General features: G+C 40.7%; 1 protein-coding gene and 3 long non-coding RNA genes across 6 annotated transcripts in view; 1 reads left to right on the top strand and 3 right to left on the bottom strand.

Annotated features, from left to right (window-relative positions):
• Positions 1 to 416: 416 nt before the first annotated feature.
• LOC146552062 (uncharacterized) lies at positions 417 to 2,238 on the bottom strand. Its single transcript, XR_014890038.1, has 3 exons — positions 2,097 to 2,238; positions 1,914 to 2,017; positions 417 to 768 (listed from the first exon to the last, which is right to left on the bottom strand). It is a non-coding gene; the product is annotated as an uncharacterized LOC146552062 (long non-coding RNA).
• A 2,863-nt stretch (positions 2,239 to 5,101) lies between these two features.
• On the bottom strand, positions 5,102 to 6,018 carry LOC146552061 (uncharacterized). The gene is made up of 3 exons (XR_014890037.1): positions 5,939 to 6,018; positions 5,624 to 5,714; positions 5,102 to 5,521 (listed from the first exon to the last, which is right to left on the bottom strand). It is a non-coding gene; the product is annotated as an uncharacterized LOC146552061 (long non-coding RNA).
• Positions 6,019 to 9,330: 3,312 nt separating this feature from the next.
• On the bottom strand, positions 9,331 to 11,011 carry LOC146552060 (uncharacterized). The gene is made up of 3 exons (XR_014890035.1): positions 10,478 to 11,011; positions 9,838 to 10,306; positions 9,331 to 9,739 (listed from the first exon to the last, which is right to left on the bottom strand). It is a non-coding gene; the product is annotated as an uncharacterized LOC146552060 (long non-coding RNA).
• A 4,013-nt stretch (positions 11,012 to 15,024) lies between these two features.
• Positions 15,025 to 23,914, top strand: part of LOC146552059 (uncharacterized) — an 87,966-nt gene continuing 79,076 nt past the window's right edge. For 2 of the 3 annotated variants that reach the window (XM_085258050.1, XM_085258051.1), the window contains exon 1: positions 15,025 to 21,955. In XM_085258050.1, the coding sequence (XP_085114176.1) occupies positions 15,337 to 21,576 (6,240 nt within the window). In that variant the 5' untranslated portion in view covers positions 15,025 to 15,336 and the 3' untranslated portion in view covers positions 21,577 to 21,955. The remainder of the gene's footprint in view (positions 21,956 to 23,914) is intronic. The other variant, XM_085258049.1, reaches the window with a different exon arrangement.

Genomic DNA, 23,914 nt, shown 5'->3' with positions numbered 1-23,914 from the left:
TTCGTGGCCATTGAAAATTATTTACTGATTTTGAAAATAATTTAAAGAATATGAGAAATATCATCCAAAAGGTGCAAATCCAGCTTGTAGTAGCAAATAATTAAATGGCATAATTTTATTTTATTTCATGAAAACAATACTGAACGTAGTAAAATATCTTTACTGCACCAACACCTGCTCACTTATCTGAACAGATCAGCTTTGTGGTGATGCAGGGACATGACTGAACTTTGCACAGGCAGTTCTTGTACTTTATATGTGTCAGTAAATGTTCTTTATTATTGTTCATAAGATTTCTTTTGTCCTATAATGTCACATTGGTATATCTCTGAAATTTATTTTAAGAGGCTATCAGAGTTACAGATACAAGCCTTTCTATTTATCCATCCTCCCATCATGTAGCGATTTTTTTTTTCCCACCGAGGTTGTTGTTTAGCTGCTCAGGCTTCCTGAACCACTGTGTTCTACTAGAAGCACAGTAGTACAGAGCCGTGTCTTCAGGCTCAACGGGGTGTAGCTGCAGAGTGGAGTTAAGCACAGAACGCCGAGACATGGTGTACTTCATTTTTTCAAAAGGCGCTTCAATGAACGAGTTATCTTGACCAGTAGAATATGCCACTAACTCCAGTTTCCCACTGCTGCTTTGTTTGTACCAGTACAAGTAGTAATGTTGTCTGTCATCTTGTTCACATTTCAGAGTCACAAATGCAGATCCTTTACTGCTTGAAATGAATTGAGGCTGGTCAATTTTAACACCCCGGGAGAAATCTGTAAAACAAGAAAACACAGAAAACAAAGGCAAAATCAGCAAATTCAGTGAAAAATATAAAGAAGAATTACCAGAGACATTACAGTTATCTAATATAAGTATAAATGCTCTTACCAGTGAATATAAAAAGCACAAACAAGAGGAGATTCATTTTTATAACAAAACATAAAAATTATTTAATTTTCTGCATTTATATTTACAGCAGTCACAGCACTGATGTAACTTATTGAACTGCTGCAGTCAAAGCTTCTGTAACAAGATGTCATCAGCCCACAGTTTTCCACAGCTTCCTTTTTACAGCAACAGTCTCCCAGTGGCCACCAAACCAACTGCAGCTTAATTATCCTCTCCCCAGTGTACTGTGACAGTGCTGCTTGCAGGTCTCAAGGGGGCAGTTTATATCACTTTAATGGTAAATGAACTAATGTTGATTTCTGCAAGCCACCTTTCCTGTTTTCATCCTGGTTTTTGATACTTTTATTTATGATCAGTCAGTTTATTGCATGCTCTTTTCATAATTCTATACCCAGTAAAAGCTTCAAACCCAATGTCTTTGTCCCGTATTAAATGAATTATGCACCTCCATACAGAGTGAGGGCAGATTGTGATGCAAAATTTGGATTTATAAACAAATTTATTACCTACAAAAATACTGTGACTGGCAGCACAGTAGTAGGTGCTGCTGTCATTCATATGCAGCTCAGTTATTTGTGGAGAGAAGTTGTTTTTGGATGTATCGATAAATGACTCTAAGTGTCCCAACGGTTTCTCGTATTCCCTCATAAGGAACTTGATTGGAGCTCCATGATGGTTCTGTTTGTACCAGAACATGGTGTAGCTGCTCATGCTAAAGCCTGAACCCATTTTTGGAAGTTTTTGTGCCTTTGTCATTAGTTTTCTATCAGAGGTTTTTAGTATAGCAGGGATATGAAACACGTCACTGTGTGCTGGCAGCACAGAAATACACAGCTGAGTCTGACAGATTAAGGCTTTTGATGATCAGAGAGCCTTTCACTGTGTTGTCTCTTTTTATCTCAAACCGGTCTGTGAACTGGCTCTCATAGTTTGGTTTACTCTGGGGTACTGTGTACCCAATGAGGCTCATTGCCTGATCACTCTGCTTGTGCTGGTACCACAGCATTACTTGTAAGTTGCTGTCATCATGACTCCAGTTAATCCTGAGCTCCTCAGTCCCTTTGTTCACAACTTGAGCAGACGACTGTTCAAAGGTAACACTCTCCACTTTTCCTGTGAGAAAAACAAAGGTGACGTGAGGTGAATTTGAGCATTGCAATTCAACAAAAAAAGACAAAACTGTTAAGCTTACTTGTAAGGACCACGAGTATAAATCCAAATGTGTACAGAGCTGGAGGCATTCTAGAAAGTAAACCTAAATGTAGATATGTGAAATCACACAATAAACTGCTTTCACAGCAAAATTACAAAACTAACATCTCTGCGGTTGAACATTTACATGCCGCTCGTGTCTAACAAACTTATACATGTTGAGTTATATCCTCTCTCTTCTTTACACCACACCCCTTCATTCCTGCCTCCTTAAAACTGCTCACGTGTCCCTTGATGCACATGTTCCTTCATGGCCATTGAAAATTATTTACTGATTTTGAAAATAATTTAAAGAATATGAGAAATATCATCCAAAAGGTGCAAATCCAGCTTGTAGTAGTAAATAATTAAATGGCATAATTTTATTTTATGTCATGAAAACAATACTGAACGTAGTAAAATATCTTTACTGCACCAACACCTGCTCACTTATCTGAACAGATCAGCTTTGTGGTGATGCAGGGACGTGACTGAACTTTGCACAGGCAGTTCTTGTACTTTATATGTGTCAGTAAATGTTCTTTATTATTGTTCATAAGATTTCTTTTGGCCTATAATGTCACATTGGTATATCTCTGAAATTTATTTTAAGAGGCTATCAGAGTTACAGATACAAGCCTTTCTATTTATCCATCCTCCCATCATGTAGCGATTTTTTTCACAGAGGTTGTTGTTTAGCTGCTCAGGCTTCCTGAACCACTGTGTTCTACTAGAAGCACAGTAGTACAGAGCCGTGTCTTCAGGCTCAACGGGGTGTAGCTGCAGAGTGGAGTTAAGCACAGAACGCCGAGACATGGTGTACTTCATTTTTTCAAAAGGCGCTTCAATGAACGAGTTATCTTGACCAGTAGAATATGCCACTAACTCCAGTTTCCCACTGCTGCTTTGTTTGTACCAGTACAAGTAGTAATGTTGTCTGTCATCTTGTTCACATTTCAGAGTCACAAATGCAGATCCTTTACTGCTTGATATGAATTGAGGTTGGTCAATTTTAACACCCCGGGAGAAATCTGTAAAACAAGAAAACACAGAAAACAAAGGCAAAATCAGCAAATTCAGTGAAAAATATAAAGAAGAATTACCAGAGACATTACAGTTATCTAATATAAGTATAAATGCTCTTACCAGTGAATATAAAAAGCACAAACAAGAGGAGATTCATTTTTATAACAAAACATAAAAATTATTTAATTTTCTGCATTTATATTTACAGCAGTCACAGCACTGATGTAACTTATTGAACTGCTGCAGTCAAAGCTTCTGTAACAAGATGTCATCAGCCCACAGTTTTCCACAGCTTCCTTTTTACAGCAACAGTCTCCCAGTGGCCACCAAACCAACTGCAGCTTAATTATCCTCTCCCCAGTGTACTGTGACAGTGCTGCTTGCAGGTCTCAAGGGGGCAGTTTATATCACTTTACTGGTAAATGAACTAATGTTGATTTCTGCAAGCCACCTTTCCTGTTTTCATCCTGGTTTTTGATACTTTTATTTATGATCAGTCAGTTTATTGCATGCTCTTTTCATAATTTTATACCCAGTAAAAGCTTCAAACTCACCGTTTTTGTCCCATATTGAATTAATTATGCACCTCCATACAGAGTGAGGGCAGATGGTGATGCAAAATTTGGATTTATAAACAAAGTTATTACCCCCAAAAATACTGCGTGGCTTAATCTCTTTTGGTGTACCAGAAGCACATCACTTTTATCTGCTTCTGTACACTTATTATTTGTGTAAGACAAATTTGATATTAGTTATTAGCATTATTCTGATATTAAAAATAAATTAATTGTACCAGCATGTCTGCCTAATTCTACATAGACCTGAAGATCAGAAGATGTTCTGTCTTATATTTCCACCAGGACATTTACAACCAAACAAGCCACAGCTCCTTCCTGCTTTACACCATCTGTGACAAACACGCTGGTTATGTGTATGAGTGTCTGGTCTGTGTGTATCACTGTGACTGGCAGCACAGTAGTAGGTGCTGCTGTCATTCATATGCAGCTCAGTTATTTGTAGAGAGAAGTTGTTTTTGGATGTATCGATAAATGACTCTAAGCGTCCCACAGGTTTCTCGTATTCTTTTACAAGGAACTCGATTGGAGCTCTGTGGTGGTTCTGTCTGTACCAGAACATGGTGTAGCTGCCCATGCTGAACCCTGAACCCATTTTGCACTCCAGCAACACTTTTCTCCCTGGGTCAGATATTTGATCTCCAGACTGAAGAACAACAACAGTCAGACCTAGAAGCCATGGTAGAGAACAAGTAGGAAACTAAATTTAATGTAGAGTCAAGTAGGTATTAAGTAATAAATAAGGCTTGAGTAAATACACAGCACTCACCAGAGTGAATAATAAATGATAGGTACAGGTAAATAACTGCCACCTCCATGTTAGCAATGAACTGTCTTCAGTGTAATGATGCAGCTGCTGAAAAGTGGCGGAGATGGGGAGGAGGTGTGTTGCATGAAAGACACTTTTTTAGGGAGAATGATGAAGAGCTCATATTTAAAACTTGAGAAGACTCATTGGCTCAAAGAAGGCAGGCGAGAAGATGATTGGACTAGAGTAATGATGTCAGTATTGACAGTGACAATGTGAGAAACTGGTAATCATGCAAAGAACAGAAAAACAGCCAAACACGCAGGAAGGCAGGCAGATGAGTGATTACAGATCTCAGATCAGGTATTGTGGAGAGTTGATAGGTCAGAGCTGCTCTGTTGGCATGAACGGTGTCTTACCAGGATCAATCATGTGGTTTTAATGTTTTTAGTTTTGGTGGCAAATGTCAGCCAACAGAGCTAAAGAAAGAAGATATTTTATTCTAGTTGTGAAAAGTGAAATCATAATTCACCCTAAATGAAGAGTTCCACCTCCTTTTATTGTAGTAGCTACTTAGAAATAGACAGTGGCATTTTAGTGTATTTTTTTTTTAGTTTTTGTGCCCTAAAAGGAAAGAAAATATATTATTCTCCACCCATTAAAAACTACACCTTGTTGTTAAAGCCAAATCAGTCATTTGTTTTGAGACATATTCCATCAGCCTAGAGCAGTAAGAACAAGGTTTCTAGCATTGACGTTACACCAAAACACATCACTGTGTGCTGGCAGCACAGAAGTACACAGCTGAGTCTGATACAATCACACTGCTGATGCTCAGAGCTCCTGTTTGGATATTTTCTCTTGTAATCTCAAAGTGATTTTCAAACTGCTCCTCAATGACAGCGACACTGCCTATGTAGCTGTATCCTATGAAGCTCATTAAACCATTTTCTTTTTGCTGGTACCAAAGCATTAAATTGAGGCCATTATCATCATGACTGCATGCAATTTTAACATTGGCTGTTTCAGTGACTATTCTTGGGTGAGATGGTTGAAAGATCACACTGCTGGCTTGATCTGTGTGGGGGAGAAGCCACATGTTAAAAGAAGCTAATGTAGAAGTCATGTTAAATATCGTATAAGTGTTGTAAAAAGTAGAGGAAGATTGGAAATAATTACTTGAAAGGAAGATGAGAAGAAACCCGATCACAGCTGACATCCTCCAAGTTTGTGCTGTTGTAGGTTAAACACGGCTTCGTTCAGCAAAGGTCTGTGAAAAGAGTCACGTCACTCATGAGCTTATAGGAAAAAATGCTTTTAGTAAGGGAGTGGCATTAAGCCACATCGCTGTGTGCTGGCAGCGCAGAAGTAAACAGCAGCGTGTGACAGTTCTGCTCTTTGAATGATAAGTTCCCTATTGCATTTTGATATCCATACTCAGTGAGGGCCATAGACTTATTCTGTTATATATACTGATACTATATATACTGGTACCAGAGCATTAGAGTAAGGTTCTCATCATTATGACTGCAGTCAATCTGGACTTTACTTTTCTGTACCACTGTTTGGTGAGGAGATTGCTGAAATGTGGAGAAAGCAGAATAAAAATTAAATGCATGTATTTCAGGCAGAGACCAAAACCAAAACAAAACCAAAACAGATCTCTTTCAAAATAATAATACAAGTGAAAACTTGTATTATTGAAATGACAGTGAAATGACAGACTTCTTATGCTGACCCCTCGAACAACAATCAGTGGAAGACCCACCTCACAACTGACAGAACTGAAAGGATCTGCCTGATACTATTAGACACCAGCAGAGATATTGGGGAGTCCAAACCTTGATAGGTCATAGTTGTTCTGGTGGCATAAAGTGTTTTTGACCAGAATTAATCCAGTGGAAAACTGTCAAAGTCATTATATTCTGGATATTCTGTTATTGCCAATTTCAAACATCTGGGTAGATTTATCAGTAATAACACTCCAGTATTAAATCATTATAATTTACACTGCAAATGTTACAGTTAACTAAAGTAGTCATATACTGAGTACCAACACCTGCTCACTTATCTGAACAGATCAGCTTTGTGGTGATGCACAGACATGACTGAACTTTGCAGAGACAGTTCTTATACTTCATATATAAGATAAATGTGCTTTATTTGCTTTTATAACAATTATTGTTTCCTTTTATGTCATGTAGTCCTGATACTTATTTTATGGGGCTCTTAGAGTTAAACACATCAGCTTTCAGATTTATCCATCTTCCTCTTATCTTCCAGTTTCTTCTTCCTGTGAGGTTGTTGTTTAGCTGCAGATGCTTTCTTAACCACTGTGCTATTCTGGAAGCACAGTAATACAGAGCCGTGTCTTCAGGCTCAACAGGGTGTATCTGCAGGGTAGATTCAAGCACGGAAGGCCGAGACATGGTGTACTTTATTTTTTCAAAAGGAGCTTCAATGTTCCAGGAATTTTGACCAGGAGAAAATGTCACTAACTCCAGTTTCCCACTGCTGCTTTGTCTGTACCAGTACATGTAGTAATATTGACTATCATCTTGTTTACAATCCAGGGTCACATTTTTGGTTCCTTCACGACTGAAAATAATTTGAAGCTGATCAATTTTAACACCCCGGGAGAAATCTGGAAAACAAAGACACAAAGGCGAATCAACAAATTAAGTGAAAAAATATGATGAAGAATTTCCAGAGATATTACAGTTATCTAATATGAGTATAAATGTTCTTACCAGTGAATATCAAAAGCACAAAAAAGAGGAAATTCATGTTTACATTGATTATAATATGACAAATAAAAATATATCTTTCTGCATTTAAATTTCTTACAGGCTGAGCAGGCACAGCACTGATGCAACTTATTAAGCTGCTGCAGTTAAAGCTTCTGAAACAAGATGAACATCCCACAGTTTTTCATACAGACAATCTGAAGGGGTTCATTTTTACAGCAGCAGTCTCCCAGTGGCCACCAAGCCAACTGCAGCTTAATTTCCTTTCTCCAGAGATTCTGATACTGATTATTCTCTTAGGTTTGTTTTTTTTCTTACTTTTCTGAAGATTTGTTTGCTCTTTTCACAATTTTACTAAACCTCAAACCAGCGGTCTTCATCCTTTATTGGATTGACTGTGCAGCTGCATGTGAGGCTGATGGTGATGCAAAATTCTGATTTACAAACAAATCTATTGCTTCCAATAAATACGGTATGGTCTAAACTCTTTTGGTGTGCACAGACACACAGATGTAACAGTTAGACATGTGACTTTAAAATGTTTTGGCTTATTCTTTGTGCAAGTGGTAATTGGTGTTAGTCATTAACTTTTATCTGATATTAAAAGTAAATGCACCAAATTGTTTTAGGTCAGTTCTGTGTAACTTTGAAGATTTGTAGACTGCTCCATCTGTATAAAAATTTAATATCAAACCAAACAAGCCACAGCCCCTTCCTGTTATATGTGATGTGTGACAGACACACTTGCTATTTGTATGAGTGTCTGGTCTGTGTGTATCACTGTGACTGGCAGCGCAGTAGTAGGTGCTGCTGTCATTCATATGCAGCTCAGTTATTTGTAGAGAGAAGTTGTTTTTGGATGCCTCGACAAATGACTTTAAGCGTCCCACAGTTTTATCATATTCATTTAAAAGGTAGTCGACTGGAGCTCCGTGGTGGTTCTGTCTGTACCAGAGCATGGTGTAGCTGCTCATGCTGAACCCTGAACCCATTTTGCACTCCAGCGTCACTGTTCTCCCTGGGTCAGACATTTGATCTTCAGACTGAAGAACAACAACAGTCAGACCTAGAAGCCATGAGAGAAAAAACAGAGAAAAAAAAGTGAATTTACTCAGATTTGTCACTTATATAGTAAGTATAGTAAATAAAGTGTGAGTAAATTCACAGAACACCCACCAGAGTGAATAAAAAATGAGAAATAAATAACTGCTATAACCATGTTAGTGATGAGCTGCCTTCAGTGGAATGATACAGCAGATGCAAACCTCACCACATTCAACGCAAAAGACATCATGAGCTGAGATCACATGATCACATGATTTGAGAAGTATCATCTATAACTCTCCTTCATGATGGACTGCTGTTCTTTTTGAAATGTTGCCAGTATTCTGTGCTGCTGTGACAGCATCATGCAACATCATTGCAAATAAGAAAAAGTTATTGTCTACATTTTAATTATATTAAAAAAATATTTTAAATTATATGAAATTATTTTACCTGCCAAACTTATAAGATGACCGGTTTTGATCAACTAATTTACTTGATTAAAGCCAGAAGCAAAACATGATATTGTGATATGAGATTGTCACCACATTGTCTTTAAAACTCCTTTTTGAACATGTTAATTATAATGGATATTATTTAACTGTTGTTGTATTATTTTAACACGTTCAAATTAAAGCCACACATTATGTTACATTACAAACACAAAGTTATAAGATCACATATCAAATTTTAATAAATTTGACTGTTATAAACTACAGTAGAAACTCAAAAATGACACCAGAATGGAATAAACAGAGAAATCCCTTTTTCTGCTATGTTTATTTCATTAGACTGTTTATGCTAACAATTACAGCTTCACCTTTTAATGTAAATGTTTGGTTCTTTTTACACCATGTAGCCTGCAAATTGAATAAGAATGATGACGTACCAGATGTACCAGTTAAAGAGTTAAATATATGTCAGCAAGTGAAGTTGATGTGTTGTAAAAAGAAGTACTTGGCAAGTGTAAAAACATTTTTAAAAAACTTTGACAAGGACCAAACTGTAAACAATGAACTCAGAGGGTCTCCAAAACTGGTTAAAGGAAGTGGGCACCCCAGGCTCACTGGTGTATATGTGGAGTAAAGATACTGTGAGTTTGAACCACTGAAAATTTGGCTAAAAACACATTTGTTTTGAGGCACATTTCAGCAGCCTGGTTCAGAAAGAACAAGGTTTTTAGCATTGGCATTACACCAAAACACATCACTGTGTGCTGGCAGCACAGAAGTACATGGCTGAGTCTGATACAATCACGCTGCTGATGCTCAGAGCTCCTGTTTGGATATTTTCTCTTGTAATCTCAAAGCGATTGTCAAATTGTTCTTCCTTGACAGGGACATTGCCGAAGTAGCTGTATCCTATGAGGCTCATTAAACCATTTTCTTTTTGCTGGTACCAAAGCATTAGATAGAAGTCATTTTTATCATGACTGCATGTAATTTCAACATTGGATGTTTCATTGACTATTCTTGGATGAGATGGTTGAAACTGCTGGCTTGACCTGCGTAGGGAGAAAGGCAAATGTTAAAGAAGCTAATGTTGAAGTCATGTTAAAATAAGAAGTGTTGTAAAAAGTGCAAGAAAATTTGAAATAATTACTTGAAAGCAAGATGAGAAGAAACCCGATCACAGCTGACATCCTCCAAGTTTGTGTTGTTGTAGGTTAAACACGGTTTTTATCAGCGAAAGTCTGTAAGAGACACATCACACCTGCAGGTGTAGGAAAAATGCTTTTAGTAAGGGAGTGGCATTAAGCCACATCACTGTGTGCTGGCAGCGCAGAAGTAAACAGCAGAGTGTGACAGTTCTGCGCTTGGAATAGTAAGTGTTCCTGTTGTTGCGCTTCCTCTTGTCAACTTGAACTGTTCTTCAAACTGACCCTCAAATGTTTGGCGGGCATTTTGATACCCATACCCAATGAGGGTCATAGACTGATTTTCTTTTATATGCTGATACCAGAGCATTACAGGAAGGTTCCCATCATTATGACTGCAATCGATCTGGACTTCACTTTTCTCTGCCACTATCTGGGGAGTAGATTGCTGAAATGTAACAGCACTCACCTGACCTGCAGAGAAAATACAATAAACATATTTGTGCAAAAACAAAAAACAAACCAAACAAAAAAAATCCAACAAAATTACCTCTAAAAAATGTATATTTTAAACATCACTGTTTAGGCATAGAAGTATATAAAAAAATAGAGACTTTCACAAAGACCTGAAGTTTGACATCTTACAGTAAAGACTGATGAAGAAAGAGCCAAAGGCATACAATGAAGACATCGTCAGGCACTGATGTGACAGGAGTAGTTCTCTGAGATTAAGACTGTGAAGCAGTAGCAGTGTCGGGTTAATTCATCACCACATCCTCATGATAAAAGCTTCAAACTACGTGCTGTGCCTCCACCTATCGGTTGAATTGGTTTAGTCCTGCCCCTGTTGTGCTGCTTTTTAAATTCTTGATCATAATTAAACCAGTTTGAATGTGCTCCCTGCTAACTTTCCACTTCTTATTTGAAATAATGAATGTGACAGTTCTTCCACCTGCTTTTTTACCAAGTTATTTATGTCACTACTGCTATTTCAAACTGTTCAGTGAATGTTCATTACCTCCTTTATTTAAATGCACTCTTCTTCTACATTAAATCCATAGCATGTAAGTGCAGTTTCTCCACAAGTCCAAAGAATTTGTCACCCGGTTAATTTGTAAAGATAAACCGACAAATAGAGAGATACTTATTGATCCTACAAGCAAATTATTGTATTACAGAAGCAAGGTTTTAATGGCAAGGATTTTCTGATATGCTCTGCCTGATGTTGCTGCTTTTTGACCATATTTAGACATTTTTCTGGCCCAGAGACTTAAAATGAAGAGTATCACTGATTGTTGGACTGATCTTGGCTGAACTAGATAGTTGGAAGATAAAACTTATAGTATCCTTAAGTATAGATTCTCATATATTTAGATTTCCTGACTTTTTCTGTGCAGTAAAGAAAGTTGAACATTTAAAAAATCATTTGGATTTCTATCTAACTTTCATAGCATCATGCTGATGTTTTTTCAATCCTTTCCTTTTCTCAAACTTCTTCTTCTTAATATTATCATTACCTGTAAAACTTGCTTCCAGTTCTAATAAAGACTGTTAGAGCACTGATATGGTGTCACATGGTATCTGTGGTTTCCTGTTGGGGTATTAATATCTGCTTGACTATTATGGAGGTTTTTGTATTGGAGGATGAGCATGTTTATCACTGTGCTTACTTGCTGCTCCAAAATATTCTCCGCTGTCTTCGGGGTGTTTTGGGTTCAGGATGTGCAGATAACCAGTTTTCTCTCCATCTCCACTCACACTGAAACGACCTTCAAAACCCGGCTCAACTTTCGGGGTTTTATAATATATGTAGGCAACCAGTTTCATGGAGGTGTCTCCTGCTGAGCGGTGATACCACAGAATTGTGTCATAGCTCGAGATGTTATGAGTTAAGGTCAGGTTTATTTGAATGTTTGGTTTTCCTAAGAGTTGAGTTGGAGACTGAAAAACTTGTTTTTGTTTATTGGGGTAAACTCCTGTAAAGAAATAAAGAAACACTGTTAGATATTGCTGTAATGTGCTGCTGCTGGAGAATAAAAACCTTCAGCTTTATTACTGGAAAACAGTGGTGGAGAAGGTGTAAATATTTCACCTCCAATTCCTCCATAGTAAGGTGTTTGTAGAGCGTTCATTTACAAATACATTAAAGAAGAAGGTTAACTAATTAATTACCTTTAATCCAGAGAAAGGTGATGATGGTGATGATAAAATAAGCTGGTGCCATGTTGAATCTCAAGAACTGAATGAAGTCTTTCCTGTGCTTTGAGAAACAGAAGGAGGAACAGGAAGTGATGCAAAGAGATCAGCGTATAAGATGAGATATAAAATAGTCTTCCAAGAAGCCAGACATTCATTTAATTTTTTAAAGTGGTCTGTAACAATAGTACTCCTGTTTGTCTTATTTTGAGTTTCTCAGTTAAGATACTGACTCCATTTTTTATTTGTCATTTATCTTCTAGCATTAAAAAAACATTTGGATTGGCTAATTACAGTATGATTACTATTTTCATCTGAAAGGCTTTTATTTTAGTATATAGGATGTTCAGTTAAGTTTAAAAATGGTTCTCCAGGTGTTTTAGATGTGTATCAAAGCGTTTCTTTGGACACTGGTTACTTTTGCTATTGTAGTGACTTCTAAGAAAAGCTGTCATAATGATGGCTAAGGTTCATGGCCTATCATTACATGTTTCAAATGATGAGCCATGTATGAGATCAATGGAATTAAAAGCAAATGTTTGTTACAAAGATTCATGTCACCTTCTTAGGATCATCTGCCAGGCTGTGTGAGACTCTTCTCTAACTATTAGGGATCAGGTGTATATGCTGGCTGACAGGTACTGTTGGACTGGTTACTGGACTGGACTGGTACAGTTTCTCTCTCAGATTTCACAAGCAGTTGTTTTGTCTGATCTTGGTAGCTTGAGTGTCCACGGTTTTGTGTGGAATCTCGTGTCTGACGGGTGTTTTCACCTAACTGATAAATCATTTATTAGTCATTTGCAAAATTTTTAATGGTAAATATTTTCTGATTTCCTTTGCCAGATGTGGCTGCTTTTTGACTGTATTTGGGCTTTTTAGTTGGTCCAAGACTTTATTGAAAAGTCATTTGTGAGTTGATTACAAAAAGCAGAGAAGATCTGAAGGCAAACAGATCTTCTGTTTGGTGCACAAAAATAAATAAAACTTCAAATAGAAACATAATGTACAGAGCTTAGGTTGCAATCTTACCAAAAATGAATAGTTATTATTCATTTGTTGTGTATTTAAATTGTATCCAAGTTGCAAATCACCCATGAACGACTCTCCAATATGAAGATCAACATCACCTGTGAAGCCTACATCCAGTTCTATTGAAGACTGTTGTTAGAGCACTGATACTGTGTCACATGGTATCTGTGGTTTCCTGTTGGGGTATTAATATCTGCTTGACTATTATGGAGGTTTTTGTAGTGGAGGATGAGCATATTTATCACTGTGCATACTTGCTGCTCCAAAATATTCTCCGCTGTCTTCGGGGTGTTTTGGGTTCAGGATGTGCAGATAACCAGTTTTCTCTCCATCTCCGCTCACACTGAAACGACCTTCAAAACCCGGCTCAACTTTCAGGGTTTTATAATTGACATATGCAACCAGTTTCATGGAGGTGTCTCCTGCTGAGCGGTGATACCACAGAATTGTGTCATAGCTCGAGATGTTATGAGTTAAGGTCAGGTTTATTTGAATGTTTGGTTTTCCTAAGAGTTGAGTTGGAGACTGAAAAACCTGTTTTTGTTTATTGGGGTAAACTCCTGTAAAGAAATAAAGAAACACTGTTAGGTGGTGCTGTAATGTGCTGCTGCTGGAGAAGAAAACCTGTGCATGTCAGCTGATTTCTGGGAAAATGGTGAAAGTAAATATTTATATACCACCTCCAGTTCTTCCATCTGTAAAGCATTTTAAGGGGATTCATTTACAAATATATTAAAGAAGAAGGTTAATTAATGAATTAATTACCTTTAATCCAGAGAAAGGCAACGATAAGATAAGCTGGTGTCATGTTGAATGTCAAGAACTGAATGGAGTCTTTACTGTACTTTGTAAAACAGAAGGAGGGACAGGAAGTGATGCAAAGAGACCGGCGTATAAGATGACTGTTCCGCCCTTCTGCAGCCCCTAATCTCTTTGCAGGGGCAGTGCAAGAGTGTTCAGCTGTTGCTAATTGATCACACCTAGTCAGGTGTGGATGAAGGCATATGTGACGCCCACAAGTGTATGGTCACAATTGTAATTTTGTTGTGAATTGTTTTTGATGTAAAAGACCTGATTTTATGGTGGTATTGCACTTTTCATTTAGCGTTATGGACAATGTAATTGCGTGGCATTGCCACAAGGGGGAGATAGTGGTGAGTGCGATAGGCCGTTGCAACGCGTCTCTGCCTCAGACGAGGAAGAGCCTGCAGACCGAACGCAACTGATGTCTCCTGTCTCTGCTTTTCTGTTAAAAAAACAGGTTAGTGGTTCAAGTTTGCTCACTGCAATGTACATATAAAGGCAAGAAACCTTTTTCTGTCTTTGTTTAAAGACCACGAATGTTGTGAGAGAGTGTGTTTTCACTGACTGAGAGAAAGCTAACTATACCGCCATTTGTAATGGAAGCCGCCATTTCACTCGTAGTCTAAATAGGCAGCTGGTCTTATTACCTGTTTTATTTTGTGACAAATGGAGCTCTTAGACACTTCTTTTATCCTGACATTATTGGAAGTTACAGTTGATTAGGACCTACCCAGTTCTTATGTGTCAAATGTAAATAGTCTGATGTATACTGTTTGTGGATGATTGTGAACTGTTTGTGAGCAATGGAAGAATATTTTTGTTTATTGGTTACAAATGTAATGTATTGTTTGAATCTGTTAAAGTATAAGAAAAGTATAAAGGTGACATAAGCGGGTTAATTGCAGTGTTAGTGGTGCTGCACAGAAATGTTTTGATGCTGAAATGCAGTAAAATTGGTTACAGATTTATTGTAAATAAGGATGTTCATATACAATGATTATTTTGTAAGTTTATTCTTGTGAGAGTGCAAGGTAACCAAAAGGGTTTGAGCAATGGACCTAATTGAATGTTTGTGTTGTTAAAAGCGAAATGTGTGTGTCTAAATGAAAAGAAAAGGACGTTGTTAAACTCTGTTAATAAATCAGACGAGGAAGAGCCTGCAGACCGAACGCAACTGATGTCTCCTGTCTCTGCTTTTCTGTTAAAAAAACAGTTTAAAAACAGACCCCATCGAAGGCCTGTAACATAATTTTGGTGGCCCGTACGGGGATCAGCATGCTACGTGGGTGACTGCTGATCCTTTAATCAACGAACCAGAGACAGCCATCACAGGGCAGGCGTGTTGGAACAGCAGACGTGCAACTGAGGCAGCAGCGGGACCTGTGTCGAGGAGGGGAACCCCTGCTGGAGAGGTGACGGGCTGCGTGTTTGAGCTGACTGCACTGTGAGGAGTGCTAGCCAAAAGACACAGAATGGAGGACAGTGAAAGAAAAGAACTGGCTTGGCAGATCAGAAAGAGTCTTTATGCACTGACAGCAGAGGAACTCTTCCAGATTGCTACAAACATCACACCAGTACCTGATGTGGACCCCGCAAGTGTAAGACGTGGTGATGAGGAAAGTTGTTTTGATTATGTTTGTGCTTATCTACGCTGTAAGACATTGCTTGACTTAGAGGATCAGGGGTTTTCACACCTACTGCTGTTGAAAGATGCTATTATTCATCTCATTGATAGTCATGCCGCTGAAGTATCTCACCCTGTAGTCTCAGAGGAAAATGTTGTTACTCTCACAACACTTAAGCACCCGGAACAGAGTGATGTACTTACCTCAGCTATATTGCCTCTTGAGTCTGTTAATCCACAAATAACAGAGTATGAAATGCTAAAGGCTAACTACGAGGCACTTGGTAAAAAGTTAGCAGATTTACAAGTGACATCTGCAACACAAGACACACCCACCCCCACTATTACACAGTCACTCCAGCCTCGAGCTGAGAGCGTGACAAACAGCCGCTCCACCACAGACATGCGACAATCTAAGCCTGATCACATGGTTTCCCTAAGAGACCTGCCATTTTTGCAACGCAGAGAGTTTAAAGTACATGGTGGTCAGGTTGGGGACATTGCATCTGACATTAGCTACCATGGACTGTGTAAGCAGATTGAGGAGGGGCTCAAGGTGAAGCACACAGAGGGAGAGATCATTCAAGGTGTGCTCCGTATTATCAAGCCTGGACAGTTTAAGGACATGTTGATCAGTAAAGATGACTTGACCCTCATTGAACTCAAAAGCTTACTACGTTCACACCTGAGTGAGAAGAGTGGGAGTGAGTTATTTCAGGAATTGTTGAGCACTAAGCAACATGACCATGAAACTCCACAACAGTTCCTCTACAGGATGATTGGACTGAAGCAGAAAGTCATGTTTGCATCCAGGCAGGATAACATGGACGTTGCGTATGAGACACGTACGATCCAAAATGTATTTCTACGCACCATTCATCAAGGTCTTCTACCAAAATATAGTGACATTCGTAATGAACTCAAGCCACTACTATCAGACTACAGTGTGTCAGATGAAGCCTTGATAAGGCAAGTGAACAAAGTGTCAAGCGAAGAGAGTGAGCGACAGCGAAGACTGGGATATTCCACTCGACAAAAGGTAACACATGCTCATACTGCTCAACTTGAACCTGCCAAAGACACTGAAATGACTGACTGTAAATCTAAGAGTAAGAATAAAGTCATAGAAGAGCTGGCTGCGAAGGTGGAAACCCTGACCAAAGTGGTTGAGTCTCTCACAGCCAGTCAGGCTCGTGAACCCACTTGTCAGTGTGCACACCCAAAGCAGAAGCCCAGACAAACTGCAAAACAGTATGGCTGTCCCAAGTGTATTGAAAGTGGGGCTACTTCATGCACTCATTGTTTTATCTGTGGGGAGACAGGTCACAGGGCAGTGGGATGTCTCAAACGAAGCCAACCCAGAAGCTCTAGTTGGCCTCCTGCTGATACACACACGCCCAGAACCAGTGGACAGCCAGACCCAAAATCACGAGGTATGTGCTCAGAAGAGTTTGCTCATGTCAGAAGTAGTTGGGCGACCCTTCCAACGAAAAATGCAGACACAGGGGCAAGTGAGAGAGTGGCACAGCTTGTTGGGAAAAAATGTAAAATCAAGTGTTACATTCATAGCTTTGCAGTGGACTGTTTATTGGACACAGGTGCACAAGTGAGTCTCATTGATCGCCAGTGGGCAAAAACCTACCTCTCTGACCACAAACTCCGGCCACTGACAGAACTTATTGGAGATAAGGCTCTTAGTGTGCTTGGTGTTAATGGCCAGCCATTACCCTACGACGGCTGGGTGGGCGTGATGGTGAGTCTCCCAGAGAATAGTGACCCAAACTTGACTGTACAAGTCCCCTTTTTAGTAAGCAGTGTGCCCATGGACTGCCCCCTGATTGGTTTCAATGTAATTGAACAGCTGATACTGGGGCCAAATGCTAGTACAAACCTCATACCCACCATTGTGAGCCTCCTGCGCAGCGCGATGAACCTCCAGGATGACACAGCGACGGCACTGGTCAACTTCATCCAGACCAAGCTTACCAGTGATAACGTGGTCAGCCAGAGTGTCCTAAAAGTGGGCCTGTATGATGTAGTAATCCCGGCTGGTCAAGTTAAGTATGTTAAGTGTAAAGTCTCCTCTACAGTTGACATGTCCAACCCCCTCGTGCTCTTTGAACCAACTGAGAGCAACCCACAACTGCAACAGCTTGATATTGGCAACAGCCTCCTCACAGTTTGTGATGCCAGAGTCCCATATGTCAAAGTACCTATTGGCAATCACACTAAGCATGATGTGACCCTCACCGGCAGAGCAGCCCTTGGAACTATTGAACCAATAGCAGGAGTCGTACAAACTGACTTACCAAACCTCGGTGAGCCCAAAGTGACTCAAGATGTCGACCCTGATGTATCTCAAATACCCCGGCAGTGCGGTGAAGATCAAGCAACACAGGAATGGGATCCACCTGTTGATGTTAGTCACCTGACTGAAGACCAACAGACTGTTGCCAAGAAAATGTTAAGGGAAGAGTCAGGGGCTTTTGCACGTGATGAGAATGACATGGGGTGCATTCCCAGCTTGGAAATGACAATAACACTCAAAGACACAACCCCAATTCAGAAATCGTACACCTCAATTCCAAAACCCCTCTATAAGGAGGTTAAAGAGTATATTGAGGACCTCTTGGCAAGAGGATGGATTGTAAAGTCTAGATCCCCTTACTCTGCGCCAATAGTTTGCGTGCGGAAAAAGGATGGCTCCCTAAGGCTCTGTATCGACTACCGTCTCCTGAACCAGCGCACAGTACCTGATCGCCACCCATTACCAAGAATCCAGGACCTCATTGACACCTTGGGAGGGTACAACTGGTTCTCCATTTTGGACCAGGGAAAAGCCTATCACCAGGGCTTTATAGCAGAAGGATCCCGCCATCTGACTGCATTCATCACCCCCTGGGGCCTTTATGAATGGGTGCGAATTCCCTTCGGTCTTACCAACGCACCTGCTGCATTCCAACGCAGTATGGAAGAAATGCTGGCTCCCCTTCGGAATGAGTGCTGCATTCCATACTTGGATGACATCTTGTGCTACGCCAAGACTTTTGAGGAACATGTGGAAGGGCTGAGGAAAGTCTTGAGAGCCCTGCAGAACTACGGAGTCAAACTCCGGCCGACAAAATGTGACCTATTTAAAAGAGAAGTGAGGTATGTTGGGCGCTTAGTGTCAGCTGAAGGAGTACGCATTGACCCAAAAGATCTCGAGGCAGTGTACGCCCTGAAAAAGGAGACACCTGCCACAGTGGGAGATGTGAGGAGGATTGCTGGGTTCCTGAGTTACTATCGCTCATATATCCAGGATTTCTCGAGAATAGCAAAACCCATCTATGAGCTTTTGCAACCCAAGAAAACCAAAGAGGAGCATCTTCTGGGGAAGGTTACAGGACAGAAGGGGAAAGGCGCACAGTTACCATCCAAAACACCAGTTGAGTGGGCAGAGAAGCACCAGGGTGCCCTGTGTAAGTTGATTGATATGTTGGTAAACCCCCCTGTACTTGCCTACCCGGATTTTGAGCTTCCCTTCGTCCTTCATACAGACGCATCTGATAAAGGACTTGGGGCCGTTCTCTACCAACATCAGAGTGGGAAGCTAAGAGTGATTGGATACGGCTCCCGAACACTGACACCGGCTGAAAAGAATTACAGACTCCACTCGGGCAAGCTTGAGTTTCTCGCCCTCAAGTGGGCTGTCTGCGAGAAGTTCAGGGATTACTTGTTCTATGCCCCGTATTTTACCATCTACACAGACAACAATCCCTTAACTTATGTCATGAGTACCGCCAAGTTGAATGCGGTTGGGTTCAGATGGGTGGGAGAGCTATCAGATTTCAGGTTTGATATAAGGTACAGACCTGGCAAAGTAAATGTTGACGCAGACACCCTGTCGAGGAGTCCCCTTGACATTGACAGATACGTCACTGAATGTACAAAAGAGCTCTCCAAAGAAGCTGTTGCCGCTACTTGGGAGGGATGTGGAGCAGGCAAGCATGGAGATGTCGCATGGATCGCTGCTCTGGCTTTAGCGCAAGGTGACCAGCTTGAACCAGTAATCCAAGAAATGGTCACGCCCATCAATTTGGATGAACTACAAAGGGCTCAAAGAGCAGATCCTGCGATAGGTGAGATCATGAAAATGAAAGACTCAGATCAAAAGCTGACAGATGACATGAGACGGAATGTGAGAGGTCCGGCAAGGAAAATGATGCATGAGTGGACAAAGCTGAGCTTAGAAGACGGAGTTCTGTATCGTAAGACTGCAGAAAAGCGCCAACTAGTCTTACCAGCTAGCTTCAAATCCCTGGTCCTGAAACATCTGCATGATGACATGGGGCATGTCGGGGTAGAAAGAGTTCTCAGCCTGGCGAGGCAACGGTTCTACTGGCCATACATGAGGCGAGACATCGAAGCCTATGTCACCCGGCAGTGTCCGTGCATCAAACAGAAGAAACCGGTGACACATGTCCGAGCTCCCATGTCCAGCATTACCACAAGCTCACCAATGGAATTGGTTTCAGTCGATTACCTCCACTTAGAGCCAAGCAGGGGCGGATATCAGTATATCCTAGTTGTGGTAGACCACTTTACTAGGTATGCCCAGGCCTATCCAACCCGCAACAAGAGTGGCAAAACTGCAGCTGAAAGGATTTTCAGTGATTATATCCCCAGGTTTGGCTACCCTTTAAGGCTGCACCATGATCAGGGGCGGGAGTTCGAGAACGAGCTTTTCCGGACTCTACAACAGTTGAGCAATGTGGGGCACTCTCGAACAACTCCGTACCACCCTCAGGGCAACCCAGCTGAACGCTTTAATCGTACCATCTTGCAGATGCTGAGGACCCTGAGTGAAGAAAAAAAAGAAAGATGGAGAGAATATCTCCCACAGATGGTTCATGCGTACAATTGCACTCGCCATGAAGCAACGGGTTACTCGCCATTCTTTCTGCTTTTTGGTCGACATCCACGAATGCCAGTAGACCTCCTGTTCAAGTTGGTTACTGATGGAGAGCCACAAACTGCAAGAGGTTATGCTGAGAAATGGAAAGAACGAATGACTGAGGCTTACAGGATTGCATCTGGAAACAGCCAAAAGTCAAGTGATCGTGGAAAGAAACACTATGACCGGCACTTGAAAGGAGTGGTACTCCAACCTGGAGACAGAGTACTAGTGCGGAACCTGACTGAGAGGGGTGGTCCTGGCAAGTTAAGGTCCTACTGGGAGAACACCATTTATGTGGTGAAGGAACAGATCAATGACAGCCCAGTGTACAGAGTGACCTCAGAGGCAAAGGGGAAGAAAGTGCGTGTTCTGCATCGCAATCTATTGCATCTTGTCAATGAGCTTCCTGTGGACTTGCCTGCTGTAGATAAGGGGGACGGGCCATCCGCCGTCAAGAAAAAGAAACCAAAACCAGCTCAAGGAGAGACAGAGTTTCAACCCCACTCTGACGCAAGCTCCGATGAGGATGAGAGTTCCATGTATTATGAGTTGAGGTATGATTTGAGAAGTGGGAACAAAGAGGATGCACTACATACCTGTAACCATACTGTTGGACCCCCAAGAGGAACAGCTGAGTTCAGCAGAGTGGTCAACTGTGGAGCACCTCAGCCAACAGAAGCAACAGATGAATTGAGGGAACAAGGAATGGAACAAGATGGTGGACACCAAAGCACTGAACTTGACAACGACATGGGAGAGGAGGAACATGAGAGGGTACAGGAATCAGGAGTCACTGAAGTGCCTTTCACAGTCGACGAAGGAGAAGTTGGACTGCCGCTTTCAGAAAGGGCACAGTATACACCTAACGTGGCCCCGCCGACTAATGAATCAATTCTAAGAAGGTCTACTAGAGAACGACGGCCTGTTACACATTTCACATATGACACCCTTGGCCAGCCCTCTCTCCGGGTGCATCCATCAGTCAGTTGTGCTGAAGTGCACGAGTCACCAAACACAACACACTACACCATGCCACCATATCCCCTGTTACCTTACTTCCCCCTAGTGCCATATCGCATTCCAACATCTCACTGTGCACACCCAGGCACCTTCCCTGTATATTATAACTGCCCAATCTATACATGTTAGTACACAAGGAATGTGGGTATGTGGGAAGGGGATGTGATTTGAGTTGTTTGAGTAATGAGTATAATGAGTTTTAAAGGGTAAGAGGTTAAATGTCAGGAGCCATTTTCTTTTTGTTGGGGAGTGTGTGACGCCCACAAGTGTATGGTCACAATTGTAATTTTGTTGTGAATTGTTTTTGATGTAAAAGACCTGATTTTATGGTGGTATTGCACTTTTCATTTAGCGTTATGGACAATGTAATTGCGTGGCATTGCCACAAGGGGGAGATAGTGGTGAGTGCGATAGGCCGTTGCAACGCGTCTCTGCCTCAGACGAGGAAGAGCCTGCAGACCGAACGCAACTGATGTCTCCTGTCTCTGCTTTTCTGTTAAAAAAACAGGTTAGTGGTTCAAGTTTGCTCACTGCAATGTACATATAAAGGCAAGAAACCTTTTTCTGTCTTTGTTTAAAGACCACGAATGTTGTGAGAGAGTGTGTTTTCACTGACTGAGAGAAAGCTAACTATACCGCCATTTGTAATGGAAGCCGCCATTTCACTCGTAGTCTAAATAGGCAGCTGGTCTTATTACCTGTTTTATTTTGTGACAAATGGAGCTCTTAGACACTTCTTTTATCCTGACATTATTGGAAGTTACAGTTGATTAGGACCTACCCAGTTCTTATGTGTCAAATGTAAATAGTCTGATGTATACTGTTTGTGGATGATTGTGAACTGTTTGTGAGCAATGGAAGAATATTTTTGTTTATTGGTTACAAATGTAATGTATTGTTTGAATCTGTTAAAGTATAAGAAAAGTATAAAGGTGACATAAGCGGGTTAATTGCAGTGTTAGTGGTGCTGCACAGAAATGTTTTGATGCTGAAATGCAGTAAAATTGGTTACAGATTTATTGTAAATAAGGATGTTCATATACAATGATTATTTTGTAAGTTTATTCTTGTGAGAGTGCAAGGTAACCAAAAGGGTTTGAGCAATGGACCTAATTGAATGTTTGTGTTGTTAAAAGCGAAATGTGTGTGTCTAAATGAAAAGAAAAGGACGTTGTTAAACTCTGTTAATAAATCAGACGAGGAAGAGCCTGCAGACCGAACGCAACTGATGTCTCCTGTCTCTGCTTTTCTGTTAAAAAAACAGTTTAAAAACAGACCCCATCGAAGGCCTGTAACACATACCTGAGGCAGGCTTTCAGGAAGGCTTACTAGTCTTTGTCATAATGGTACTCAATATTTTAGTCAACTTGTTATGTAATTTAAAATAACACCTCTTCTCTGTGAAACTCTGGTATTAGTCTGTGGCTGGGCGTGGTTTGCGATACCGCTGCATGTGAGATGGACACACCTGTGCAGCATCTACAATCATGCCTCGCTGGCATGTTCGAGGTGAACAAAACACAGGCAGGGTTATGGGCTGGTACTAGCAGTTGTTTTGTGTTATGATCTTAACCGATCTTCAAGTAAATATGGCAGTGTAATCCACAAAATTTGAATAATTGTAATTTTAATTCAAACTGTTTAATGCAGACTGTCTCCATGTTGTCATGTTGGAACATGACAACATGGAGACAGTCTGCATTCATCAGACGGAGCCAGACGGGTGGATTTTTCACTCCAGAGAACACATCTCCACTACTCTAGACTCCAGTGGCGGCACACTTCACAACTCTTTGCATTATGCTTGGTCATGTAGGGATTTGATGTAGGTAAGATAATCTTAATCTAAATTAATCTGAAGGCCACATGAAATTTGGAGGTCTGCAGCCATTGAATCTGCAGAAAGTTGGTGACCTCTGTGCACTATGCGCCTCAGTATCGAGTGACACTGCTGTATGATTTTATGTTGCCCACCACTTTTTTTGGCTGAGTTGCTGTTTTTTCTAGTTGCTTCTAGTTGACATTATACCACCAATAGTTGACTGTGGACTTGTTGCACTGATGGCATACTGTCAGAATACTATGCTTGAATTCCTGAGACTGAGCCCTTCTTTCACATTGATTTTATGCACCTGTGGCAATAGACGTGACTGGAACCCCTGAATTCAATGATTTGGATTGGTGAGTTAATACTTGTGGCAACGCAGTGTATGTCTGAAGGGTGAAAGGAAAGCAGTAGTGTAATACATGTGCTGATAAGCTGGGAACTCGGTAAACCACAAAAACAACCCATGATTGTATGGGAGATACTTACTCTTTAACCTACATTCAGGGGTGAGCAAAAAAGAGGTTTTTGTTAAGAGAAGATGGATGTTTGATGCAGTGTGCTTCCCTAGCTGCACAAAAGTAAGTCGCAGTGTGCTCAAGCGGTTTAAGGTTGATTATGGTAAGCAAGCTATGCTTTTTC

This window comes from Mchenga conophoros, linkage group LG19 (genome assembly GCF_057382185.1).
Source record: "Mchenga conophoros isolate Kocher_MC1m ecotype Shallow Benthic linkage group LG19, M_conophoros_male_GT1.1, whole genome shotgun sequence".
NCBI lineage: Eukaryota > Metazoa > Chordata > Actinopteri > Cichliformes > Cichlidae > Mchenga > Mchenga conophoros.
This window is presented reverse-complemented; position numbering and strand designations above follow the sequence as displayed.